Genomic DNA, 13,675 nt, shown 5'->3' with positions numbered 1-13,675 from the left:
TAACCTTTACCACTATCAAACAAAACAGTTCCTTGTATGTAACAGCTTTCTGTCCTCTTTTGTGTTATTACTATCATGCGTCACATTCAGATACTGTTTTTCTCCTTAATTCTTCTAAGAGAATATGGTACCTGAAGCCATGGAACAATAGACTTTCTCAATATTAAACATATTCTCTAGGTTAAAATAATCATAGTATCATATGCGTCAACAGCAAAACTTCTAATATTTATTGATCAGTTAAATAATATGCATTTAGTATGTGTCAGACACTGTTCTAGGTGCTTGGGATTCATCAGTAGACACAAAAATCCTTGCACAGTGTACCATACATTGAATAAAGGCTTGTTGAGGGAGAGGGTAGAGACTGATTGCATTTCCTTTCTTTTATAGCTTCTTCCTCCCACCCTGAAGTTTTAAACTGCCTTTTCCTTGTAATGGCTGCTCTTAAAAATAAGACTAGGGCTTCCCTGGTGGCGCAGTGGTTGAGAATCTGCCTGCTAATGCAGGGGACACGGGTTCGAGCCCTGGTCTGGGAAGATCCCACATGCCACGGAGCAGCTGGGCCCGTGAGCCACAACTACTGAGCCTGCGCGTCTGGAGCCTGTGCCCCGCAACGGGAGGGGCCGCGATAGTGAAAGGCCCGCGCACCGCGATGAAGAGCGGTCCCCGCACCGCGATGAAGAGTGGCCCCCGCTTGCCGTAACTAGAGAAAGCCCTCGCACGAACCGAAGACCCAACACAGCCAAAAATAAATAAATAAATAAATAAAATTAAAAAAAAAAAAAAAAAAGTAAATCTCTTAAAAAAAAAAAAAAAAGACTAAACAGACTGTATTATTGGTATAAGAATTAAAAACCCTTGGTTCTATTTTCAGTTTTACTGTACATTGTTAAATCTCCTAGTATATCAGTTTCTTATTCATAAAATGGAAGTATTATTAGAATCAGTGATATGTCCTCATTGGAGAAGTACACTATCTGAATATGAAATTATGTCATTTGGTATTACTGAACACGTTTGTCTAAATATAAAGATGTAAATAGCCCAAAACGCCTAATAAATGTTTATTTTATCTTGATGCTAGTCCAGATGCCATTTGATTTTCCCATTTTCAAAAATGGGGCTGCTTAAGTGAATTGCCAGACATGAATGAAAAGCTGCTTTAGTTCTGTTCATTTTCTGACATTTCTCTTTTAAAAATCCTTAGCATTTGTTGAGTGAATTTGTCCCTTCCCCGCTGTGCATCAAGGCAGTGGGCTCCAGCATGAAGTGCTCAGCTTAGCTCCCTGTGGTGGGGAGACCTAGGCACTAAATAAGCAGTTAACCAGTAAGGAAATGGGAACTCTGGTAGTAGTGCCATAAAGGAAATAAATGAAGGATATGATAGATGGAGTGACTACTTTGGGTAATTTGAAAGCAACAAAAGTTTAAAATATTGTATAAATGCAAAGCGGTACTTTTCAGATACAGTTTTTAAAAGGATAATATCATAAATACCTTGACACTAACCCACTTTTACTGTTCTTTTCCAGTTTGTGAAGTGTGGATATGCAGGCTCTAACTTTCCAGAACACATCTTCCCAGCTTTGGTTGGAAGACCTATTATCAGATCAACCACCAAAGTGGGAAACATTGAAATCAAGGTAATATTTTATTTATTGATAAATGAGGAGCAAAACCTGTGAGGTGTTCTTTGAATTAAGTAGTTTTAAAATGTGATGCCTTGAAAAGCAAAGGAGGGCCGAATTTCTTATATTTAAAATTTTTATCAACACCTGAAGAAAGGCACCAGAAACTGAAATTAATTTCATCTGACTTTAAGTATAGCTTGATGCCATTACTCTCTGAATGAAGTAAAATACTTAGTAAGATTTTTATGTTGATGTGAATACTATATTAGTGACTTAAAGTCCTATTACCTAATATAATTTTTAAAAGAAATCAGCCTGGTATTTTTATGTCTTTCAGTTCTATATATTTTTCTATGTTAGTGTCTCTTTGGGACCTAAGATTTTTCCTTCCCATGTTCTCATGGCCTGATCCCCCTACATTTTTATATAGCTAGTCAGGAAACACAGGATATAAATCTTATTGGTTCTTCTTTTCACCAGTATAACTAATTTCCATAGTGTGCAGGAGGAAGCTGTGCAAGTCTTTATTTGGCCTTGTATTTATCTTAGCACGAGGAGAGGGGAGGGAATATTGTCATTGCCTACCTACTGTACTTAACATGAGAGACTGGATGTTAAGGGTGATAGATTTTTATCTTCTATTAAAGGGTTGAAAATCAAGTGGGAGTTACAATATTGTAGAAGAAAAAGAACAATTAAAAGTCAGTGGTCACCAGTTGACTTAAATTTTTCAGGTGGCCTAGGGATCAGGTTATACAAAATGCAGTAGCATTTAGGGGCCCTTTTACTGAATCATTTGTGAACAGACTAGCATTGTTGGTCCTATCTGGACAGTCCTTGGCAAGACTTCACTGAATTGTTAGTGTGTGAGTTAGCATGTGCCTCTCTGGAACGTTTATTTGAGATGTCTAGGAAGGCGGTAATAGGTGGTAGAGGTTTGCTACTTAGTGGCTCTCTGCTGTTGGGACTAGAGAATTGAATTACACAATGAATAAAAATACAAACTGAAACTTAGGTTCTGTGTTAATTTTTTAAAGACTTAAAAGAGTGAATGATTCTGGCCTCTGTTTTGTTATGTTACAATCAGAAGGGATACTCAATATGAGAGGCTTTTTGTTTTTGTTTTGGGGGTTTTTTTAGGGTCTTTTGGGAATTTTATGGAATTCTGTATTCTCTTTTTGTGAACTCCTTTCGTTCTGATTGAATTCAATCTTAAATGAACTCAACTTAAAATTTAGCTAATAATAGTGATAAGGATAAACTTTTTAATGATGTTGGAAGTCACACTTTTATTCAGTATCAGCCTTTTAAAGAAGAATGGCTTTTTTATATACTTTATGGATAATAACATTTTTGAGGTATTAAGACACATCACATAAAGCTATTTTTATTGACCAGCATAGTCACAATAATTACCACTTTCTTGCTTTTTAAGGCCAAGTGATAGAAATGAAACTAGATGATATTCTAATAAGACATTTTTGCTAAGGAATTCCCCAGTAGCATTTGCTTGTACGGTTTGTCAGTCTGTGTTCGGTTGGCTCACTTCTGTTCAATCTGCTTAATCTTTTAAGTCTTTCAAGTTAATTTGTTCTTCCAGTAGAAAACAGTGAAAGAAAACAGACCTGTGTCAAATTTAACTTGACTACTAGAGCTTGGAAAGTCAACTCTAAATACCCTTTACCTACTCAGCTAGACCTTTTCTGCTATTTATTTTCCTTAATTAAGGTTCTTAAATTCAGTAATGAATTAAAGAAATTTGACTTTTTTGGAATTCCTATGCCTAGGGGATTGATTTATACTTTTTGTGTCTTGTTAGCTAAAATGTGGTAGACTAAAAACTGGAAATTTAAATTGTTTAATGAGTTTATTTTCATTCAGGAGTAATAACTGTCCATGCTAATTCGGCCCTAATTTTTAACTCCGTAAACTGTAGTAGTACTGCATCTGACCTCGACCTAATTTGTCTCTATTGCTTGTATGTTTAAAAATTTCAGTGAGGATTTTATTTAGGCCTTTTCTGACTCTTACTTCTACCTTCTCTCTCTTCACCTTTCTTGACCTGTTGAAGTAGAATAACAAAAAGATGGTAAGTGAGGTTACACACATGCTCTCTGTTTGTTTTCCACTTTTGCTTGGTGGGACAGTAGTTGTTGTTTTGTGTCCCTTTGGTATTGGGGAGGGGGGTAATTCCATATTTTAATTTTTAAGTACTTTGATTTTTAACCTTTTTCATTGCTTCAATTTGGTAGCAACTAATTAAGTCCTATACTTTCCTGATTGCATACAATGGACCAAATCAGAACTAATTACTAACATAGTTTTGAATTGTTTTCCTTGTGTTTTTTGTAGATGAATGTTACGATTAAAATGGAATGTGGTGTGCATTATATTAGAAACCAAGTGGCTTTATTTAGCCACTTGTGTGATCCAGAAAATTGGGGTGAAGTTGTTGCATTTGGATAAATCCACTTTATTGACCATTTAAATTGAACACTGCCTGTCATAGCCTCTATATATATGTGTATATATTTGCATCCAGTATAGTATCATATGTGTATTTAATAAACTGAGTAAAATTTTAATGTGCAAATGAACTATAAACAGTAAAGGGGGAGAAAAAGAGATTGACTTGTTTCCGATATTATCTTTATCGATGAGCAGATTTTGCATTATCTGAGTATAAATAAGAAAAAGGTGGAAGTCTTGTAAGACTTTCGCATAGACAATAGATTCTTCCTCTAAATAAATACCATTGTGTGGCACCTTTTTCTTTTGAACTAGAACTAGGCGCATCCCAGGCAGTTGACTCTTTTATCATATTTTTCTGTGATAGTCAAAGTGCTTTCTGTAGTAGATATTTTCAAGTTTGTTTGTTTTTAATATTATTTGTAAGCAGCTTTGACAGAGATTAATATCAGACCTTTCTAGTGATATGTATTTTAACTAGTAACAGTAACTTTGTGAAGGTTTCTTTTGAATAAACAAAAGCATTTAAAAGTGGAAATTCCTACATTTATCCTAAATCAAAGGTCATGCATTTGTCTTAAAATCTGAAGGAGATTAAGAAAAAAGTGTACTTGTAGAGAACAGTGTAGGCTTAATTAAGTGTTTTTTATGAAATTTTGTTCTAGGAATTTAATTGTGGTTTTAAAGTATATTTGCTCTACTTTTAATTTAAGGTGACATTGTTCAGAATGATTCTTGGCAAATCTCATCTACACTGCCTGCTTTTCATAAAATATAAATGCCTTTAAAACGGCATCTCAGACAGTTACCGTAATTTTTCATTCTTTCAGGTAATAGGTGATGGTTTAGGCTTGAGGTCCAATGATGAGGTGGGTGGTAAAAAACTAAGGCCTGATCTAATGGCTTATAATTTTGGTCTTGGAGATGCGGGCAAGTTACATAAAGCTTTTAGCATTTTGGGGTTTTGGAAGTTAAAACGTTCTAAGGAAAACTATATGTTTTAGGATTTTTTGAAATAAAATTTTAGATATGGATACATTTTTAAATTAGGTAGCTTGAGTTAGTCACGACTATTTGCACTAATTTGATAAGTTAATACTCGTTTTCTTCCATTTTAAATGTCCTCTTTGTTCAGAGGGATGGTAAGATACTCAATGCCAGATGTTTTTTTCAGTTAATTATTTATGGTATGTGTGCCCTAGAAGTAGATCCATGACACTTTTATTTTGAGTTGGCATTAGATCAGACATATGTAAGCCCCTATTCTTGCATGGAATAAAAACTAAACAGTCTGATGAAATCAGACCAGACTTAACACTAAATTTGTTGAAATGTAGTTGTGAATATATATCGATGATATAAACCATCTAATTATCTGATCTATTATTACCTTGTATAACACAAAGAAAGATATATTCTAGAAGAAAGTAACAAAATTGTATATTAAGTTATATTGATGGCCAAAAGTAATATATGTACTTGGAGGTATAAATTCCTAACATTTTATTAAGAAGTGTTTAGAATACACGGCAAAGTTGAAGGAATTTTGCAGTGAAACCCATACATCCATCACCTAGATTCTGATATTACTGTTTACTCTACTGATATATCACATATCTATCCATTTATCCATCTGTCAGTCCATCAGTGTATCTTGTCTTTTGATGTATTTGAAATTATCAGTATACTTCTCCATAAGTAATTCAACAAATGCATGTCAGTTACTAGAGTTCACAAATATAGATTTTTAGTTTTGCATTTTCCTATCAGATGATTCTAAATAGTTAATATTTAAGCAATTTGAGTGTTAAGTTATGGTAAATTAACTTTATACAAAATTAGTTGCAACAGAAAAGTTTTAGTGAACATTTCTAGCATGTGCTTTAACTTTGTTTTTCCTTTTTGTTGTTGCTTTCAGTGGATTTTCCAGAAATCTATTTGTTTTTTTTTTATTGTTGTTGTTTTTAGAGTCTTCACCCTTGTTTATCTCTTCTCTTTTTTTTAATTGTTATTTTTAAAAGTTTTAAAGTCATATATGTATTTAAACCTCTGTTTTAAAATATCTTAAGGTCTTATAGCAAATAGTAGCTATTTCTGATACTAGGGTTTTTTTTTTTAATTGAATTCATCAGTATATGTAGAAATCAAGATTATTTAGTATTTTGACTAGCCGATTTCTAAAATAAGTTTAAATTCTGGGACATCATTAGCCTTATTATACACACAAAATTTGACTTTTGAAATGTGGGTCATCTTAAGTATGCTGTCATTGGATACAAGACTTGTGAGTATTCTGCTTTGTGTATAATAGCATAGTTTTCCAGTATTATACTTTAAGATTGAAGATGTTGCTCATGAGATAATTTTAAAGAAGAATTGCTTCTCTTTGTCTTAATTTTTTATATCTCTACAAATTATCATTCATCTTGGTGAGGCATATATTGAAACTTAATTTCAATTCTAATTGAGGCATATATAGGTAGAAGTTTGTGAAATTTACAAGTTATGTGGTGCATATGTCCATTCTTATAGTGTAATAAAAAATCCTTTTATTTTTTGCATCTCATTATGCTTTATAGTACTTACACTTATCATTTGGATATTTAGTACAAAGAAATGTGCTGCATGCATTGAGCATTTTTCTACAAGTTTTTTTTTTCCCTGATGTGCTATCTCACATATCACAGGCCTTATTTTTTGAACATTTGAGCAAAAGAAACAGATGAAACCTCATACAAAACCCTCCAAAATATGAAAATGTGGGGTTTATTTGTGCTAATGCTCTTCTTTTGGAAACATATGTATTAAAGGTAAGGTCAATTTATTGATTTAAACCACGTTGTACATAAAAATTTACTATTCATGATTAAGATTTGCAAGGCATTGTTCATGAAAGAAAAGATCTTTTTAACTTGTGGAATGAAGAACTTTGTCTGAAAGTGCCAGAAAGATTAAAATTAATTATTCCCAAGTTTTCCAAAATATTATGGGAGGATAATTTTCTGAAGGTATTTTATACAAAAATTTGGTCTAAAGCTTTGATATTATAATTTTCTAGGATCTTATGGTTGGTGATGAGGCAAGTGAATTACGCTCAATGTTAGAAGTTAATTACCCAATGGAAAATGGCATAGTACGAAATTGGGATGACATGAAACACCTGTGGGACTATACATTTGGACCAGAGAAACTTAACATAGATACCAGGAATTGTAAAATCTTGCTCACAGAACCTCCTATGAACCCAACCAAAAACAGAGAGAAGATTGTAGAGGTAAGTTTTTAGATGGGTTGCGTGTATATGTGTTTCTGTGATGTGATGTTAAAGCACATGTTTTTTCTTTTATCTTACCGTTGTCCTTAAGAATAAAGGGAATAAGAATAATTGTTATTTTCTCCCAGATCCTATTTATTGAGCACCTAACTATGTTAGTCATTACTTATAAGTAGAATATACCAGTAAACAAAGCGAAGTCCTGCTGCCGTGGAGTTTATCCTCTAGCAGGGGAAAACAGACCAAAAGAGCAAAAAGTGAGTTAATTGAATGGTTTGTTAGAAGATAATAGATGCTGAAGGGAAAAAAAGAGTAGGTTAAGGGGGATGGGGAATGTAGGGAGGCTGCGTTTTTCATAGAATGTGGTAGTATGTGTCTGTGAGAAGGTGATATTTAAACAAAGGGAGTTAGCCAGAATATATTTGGGAAGAGCATTCCAGGCAAAGGGAGTAGCCAGTGTAAAGGTCTTGAAATGGGAGCAAGCCCGGCATATTAGAGAGTCAGCAAGGAAGCCAGTGTGGGAGAGCAACAGGAGACAAGGTGGGAGAAGTAATGGGGCAATCTAGGGCTATGTAGGCTCTAATAGGGAATTAGATTTAAACTCCAAGTGAAATGTAGAGCTATTACAAGGAAGGGACATGCTCAGATTTAGGTTCCTGTGGCTGCTGTGTTGAACGTAGATAGAACATAAGGAGGCAAGGGTACAAGAGAGACCAGTTTGGAGACTTTTTCAATTACCTAAGCACAAGATAATGATGGTTAGGATTAGGGGTAGTAGCAGAGAAGGTAATGAGAAGTGACCAGATTGTGGCTCTTGTTTTGAAGGTAGGGCCAAAATATATTCTGATTTCTTAGATGTGGGTAATAGAGGGATAACTGCAAAGATTTCGCTTGAGTAACTGGAGGATGGGGAAAGACTGAGATAGTAGAACAGGATTTGGGAGGGAAATGGATCAGGAGCTCAGTTTTGGACATATTAGGTCTTCATTAGACATCCAAGCAAAAATGTCGAGTAGATGGTTATTAAGATCAAGTTCAGGAGGGAAGTCTGGGACTGGAGATGAAAACTTGGGAGAGTCATGAGGATATAGATAATATGGTTCACCAAAGAAGTGATAGTAGACAGAGGTGAGAAAGCTAAGGGCCAGGGAGATAGGGGAGAGCTGGGAATGGAGGTTGAAACGGCTAATGAGGTAGGCAGTTACAGAGAGCAAAAAGTCTACATTCTTAATAGTATAGATAGGTAACTTTTCAAGGTTGTCTCTCATTTTGTTATATATGAGATAGAAACTTATAATTGCTTTGTATTTTAGTAGCTTTCCAGATACTACTTAATGTAAATATCTTGTTTTACTCAGTGGCTATGTTTAGATGTTGATGGAAATTTTGGAAGAGATTTAGAATTTTTATATTAAGTGTTTTCAAATTTTGAGATCATGGTTTTAGCTACAGAATCCATATCATTTCTTATGGTTCATATTTTATTACTTTTTTCCCCTAGCCACCCCTAAAACTATGAAAGATGGGCTTTATTGTATTAGCTCATATTTTAATTGCATTTTACACTTTCTGAATGGTTTACAATCACTAATACTTTGTGATGGATAAGTAGTCGTTTGTAATTGCTATTTATTTTTAGCAGCTCATTACAAAATCAGAGTGCAGAGATATTTTTGCATTAAATCAAAAGGTTACTACACAAGGAAACCTCTTTTGGAAAGTAACACAATACCAGAATGAAAACCAAGTTTTCTTTCAAATGAAAAGTTAGGGAGATGACAGGTATAGTGTCATCCACTAACTAGCTATTTGACTAGGACACATATTTTTTTAATCTGCAAAAATGACAAGAATTAGTCTTACTGCACTCTAAGGTCTCATCTTTAGTTTAATGCTCTTTTTTTACTCACGAGTGCAAATTTGGCTATGACTGATAATGCCCTACTTTAATCTCATCCAGAAAGTTGTATTAGAACTACAAATACTTTTTAATGATCTTATAAGTAAAAACAAATTCTAACAGACTGTCAAGTTGATAAATGCAAATACAGTTGACCCTTGAACAACGCAGGGTTAGGGGTGCCAACCCCCCTCGGTCAAACATTTGTGTATAACTTTACATTTGGCCCTTTTTATTCCAGTTCTGCATCACTGGATTTAGCCAGTCTCGGATCATGTAGTGGTATAGTATTTATTTACTGAAAAAAACCTGCAATTAAGTGGACCTGCGCAGTTCAAACCTGTGTTTCCAAGGGTCAACTGTATAGCATTACTCTTCCATTTTCATCCCTGTGGTGGGGGAATAAAGGATGATGGAGTAGAATACTACTTAGAATATCTAGTTGCTTAATTGATGAGTATGTGTTTCAGAGATGTAAAATTTATTTATGTGTGTATGTATTTTAGAGTTTTTTATTTTTTTAATTGAATTTTATTGAAGTATAGTTAATTTACAATGTTGTGTTAGTTTCAGGTGTACAGCACAGTGATTCAGTTTTGTTGGTTTTGTTTTTGTTTTTGGCTGCGCCACGCTGTATGTGGGATCTTAGTTCCCTGACCAGGGATCGAACCTGTGCTCCCTGCAGTGGAAGCACGAAGTCCTAACCGCTGGACCGCAGGGAATTCCCCAGAGTTGTAAAATTTAAATTCTATATAAGTCTTATTGTGGTCAGTTGTTAAGTTTCTAAATATGAGATATTCATAGCGGTAGTCAGTACTGCCAGTCAAGGAATGCTCAGTGTAGATGACAGAGAAAATCCTATAGGATGTTCCCATCCAACCTGTACTACAGAGAATGAGCGTGGTTGTGAGCAGAGAGGGCGTGAGGGAACTCCTCCCTGCAGTGTACCTTGGCAGAGAGTGGAACGCAGCGTTGGCTCCAGTGGGGAGGGCAGGCTCAGCTGCTGAGCATTCAGGATCTGCCAGCATTCAGGAGTTACTGTGTTTATTTTTGTTTTCCTGCCCTACTGTTTTATTAGCTTTTTTTTTTTTAACTGCTGGAGGTAGAGCCACAGTCTTTCCTGGCCCAGCTTGAGGGAGAGGGATGCGAAGGTAAGCAGTTAAGCAATTTCTATAGTTTGTCTTTAAATTAAAAGATATTTCCTTTAAGGGACATCAGTTGAGAAGAGAGGCTTGTTCAAAAGCAGAATGCTTTCTTTCACTCTAATTAGCCATTAACTAAAACACTCAGAAATCTTTGCTTTGTAGCACTTATGAAATGATTGGGGACTTAGTGTGTATTCAAAAATCTGTCCCCAAAATTGGAGCTCTGTGACAGCAGGACTTCAGTAGAGGCAAAAAGAGCTAAAGAGAATGGAGGATTCTTTTGGGTTCTTTGATTCTATTTTGGATAGCTAATCCACTCTGACTATCAAGAAACCTTATACATACTTATTATGTAATTTCTAGATACTAATTTTTTCCCTTTCCTTTTGCATTTTCAGGTAATGTTTGAAACTTACCAGTTTTCTGGAGTGTATGTAGCCATCCAAGCAGTTTTGACTTTGTATGCTCAAGGTAGGTGAAGCTTAACTTTTAGTATAATCAATTCAGCAAATATTTATTAAATATGTTTGATGTCAGAGGAGTTTGATTTTTCGGTAAGTTGTAAGTCCCAGAAGAGCACAGTATTTATGTATTTATATTTATTCAAATATTTTAAATATTTATTCAGATATTTCCACAATTTCTAAAATTTGTCAAATAAAATATACACATTTTCATTTTCTTTACTAAACAATGAAAGACTTAGGTAAAAAGAAACTTCTCAATTTTTTTAAAAGTAGAAGGTTCCCTCTTTTAGGCTATTTAAAGTAAAAAATGTTTTATAAAGTGGAGAATGAAAATGGAATTTGTCCTCAGAATTGTCAGTTAAAAAAAAATAGAGCCAAAAAGGTTAGTATAAATCATGTTTGTCAAATACATAATAGATTAAATACAAAGGAAAGGGCAGACATTTGAGAGTGCCTTCCTAACTTTTGAGGTGGATTTAATGGAGGGAAGCTACTGTGTTTTCTTGGTACTGCCGTTAGTAACTGCCTTGCTGTCCATTGGGAATAAAATTGTAGCCATGTAGGGAGAACTCTTTATATCCTGATGGTCTTATCCAGAACTTAAGGGGCCGTCAGATATGTGCTACAAAGTTTGTTAGGCACTTAAAATGTAAACATGCCTCAAGGACTTAGAATCTAATGGGGAAAAGATACAGAAATTGATTCAGCATGTCAGAGAAGATTTCTGAAGGAGGTGACAACTAAGTCTCAAGCCTTAGTACTTAAGCAGTGTGTGACAATACAGTTGACCCTTGAACAATGCTGGTTTGAACTGCATGAGTCCACTTATACATGGATATTTTTTAATAGTAAATACTACAGTACATGGTCCGTGGTTGGTTGAATCTGGGGATGTAGAGGAACCATGGATGCAGAGGGCCAATTATAAGTTATATGCGGGTTCACCCCCGTGTTGTTCAGGGGTCAGTTGTACTTGGGAAACAAACTAATATTGTGGTGATCCATCTGCTTCTACACATGCATGAGTAAAAATCACTTTTCAAAATACATACTGGGGGGCTTCCCTGGTGGTGCAGTGGTTGAGAATCTGCCTACCAATGCAGGGGACACAGGTTCGAGCCCTGGTCTGGGAAGATCCCACATGCCACGGAGCAACTAGGCCCGTGAGCCACAATTACTGAGCCTGCGCGTCTGGAGCCTGTGCTCCTCAGCAACAGAGGCCGCGATAGTGAGAGGCCCGCGCACCGCGATGAAGAGTGGCCCCCACTTGCCACAACTAGAGAAAGCCCTCGCACAGAAACGAAGACCCAACACAGCCATAAATAAATAAATAAATAAATAAATAAAATAAAAAAAAAAATACATACTGGGTTTTTAAACTGTCTTTACTACTACATATAGATACTAAGAAAGTACTTGGGGAGAATTAAATTCTTAAAGAGGCTTTATTCATTCACCAAGTGTAGCAGGTGCCTTGATTTCTGTTTAGTGCAGAGGATGTGGCAGTGAGTAAAGTAAGCTCCTCCGTAAGCTCCGTGTGGTCTCCTTGTCCTTAAGGCAGTTACAGCCCAGCTGTGAGTAGTCAGTGCTTGTGTGCATCTAGGTAATTTTGTTTCATTTTTTTTTTAAAAAGTAAATTTCAGAAATTATTTTAGAAAATACTTTGGAAAAATAGATATTAAAAATTTTGAATCTAAGCTTTGAAATAGGTGATAATAATAGTTCCATTTAGGGGGTGGGGATGGGACACTTCTGCTGAAATGAATTTTTGTTTTAATTGTATTTGAATGAAATTTACCTTAACAGATTTTTCTAGCAGTATTCATAAATTTATTTCTGTCCAAGGAGAAGGTACCCTCTTTTAATTCCTGATATTTAGCTATTTTTGTTTAACTGTTGAATTCTTAATTTTGAGAAGTGATAGTCCAGTAATACTAATCAAAAGAACTCTAAGCTGTGGAAAAATTCTCCTTCTTAAACAAGGGTGGCTAGTGCAACCAGTTAAACCAAGAAAAGTAAGAAGCAGCGTTCGGAGCCAGGGAAGGTTTTTGAATAAGAGGGAGGTGACACAGTGATTTAGGAAAGTATGTTTGACTGCATTTTGCAGACAGGATTGAGGGGAATAACGAATCATGGAGTCTGGACTGGAGGTTAAAGTGGTCAGGGAAGGTATAAATGGAAAGGTAAGAACTAGATTGAGCTTTAAAGAATCCTTAGGAACTGAAGTGGAAAGAATGAATAATCCAGCGACAGAAGGGTGTGGCACTGGAATCCGGTCAAATACGTAAGGGAAAGGCCAGTATGTAACCTAGTGGGAGTGTAGAAAATAAGGTGAGGTTGGATGGGAAGGTCTATTTGGAAAATAAAATATGTAAATTGCTGCTTCAGTTGATATTACTGGGAGTATTTTTGAATTAATGATATTGTGGATTCTTCTTTTTTACAATAGAGAAAGTCTCTTGTTTAAAAGAATGCAACCTTAAGAGGCAGTGTATGATTTTTATGAAACTTAAAAAATCAGTCAAGGTAAAACAGATGATATCAACTTCAGTAGGAGGTGGTTTGAATAAACGTATTCCAAGATAAATCAGTTACTTACTTAGTGCATAATAAGAAAGAGGGAGAGTGCCTCCTCAGGGATGGGACAATGATAAAAGAATGCTTGAGCAAATTGTAGATAAATGCATATTCTGCTTAAAATTTTTTTTGTTGTTAAAAATATTATTAGACTATTAAAAACTACTAGAAAACATCAGTCAGAAAAAGTTTTGTTTTGTTTTTCCTGA

The 13,675-nt window shown here is 35.1% G+C and overlaps 1 protein-coding gene across 2 annotated transcripts in view; it reads left to right on the top strand.

Moving 5' to 3' along the window:
• ACTR2 (actin related protein 2) overlaps positions 1-13,675 on the top strand; it is a 36,037-nt gene that overhangs the window by 5,819 nt on the left and 16,543 nt on the right. For both annotated transcript variants that reach the window (XM_082426652.1, XM_082426653.1), the window contains exons 2-4: positions 1,536-1,646; positions 7,162-7,377; positions 10,821-10,893. In XM_082426652.1, the coding sequence (XP_082282778.1) occupies positions 1,536-1,646; positions 7,162-7,377; positions 10,821-10,893 (400 nt within the window). The remainder of the gene's footprint in view (positions 1-1,535; positions 1,647-7,161; positions 7,378-10,820; positions 10,894-13,675) is intronic.

Source organism: Balaenoptera physalus, assembly GCF_965194825.1.
Source record: "Balaenoptera physalus genome assembly, chromosome: 15".
NCBI classification, from domain to species: domain Eukaryota; kingdom Metazoa; phylum Chordata; class Mammalia; order Artiodactyla; family Balaenopteridae; genus Balaenoptera; species Balaenoptera physalus.
The sequence above is the reverse complement of the archived record's forward strand: the minus strand, read 5'-3'. Positions and strand labels throughout refer to the sequence as shown.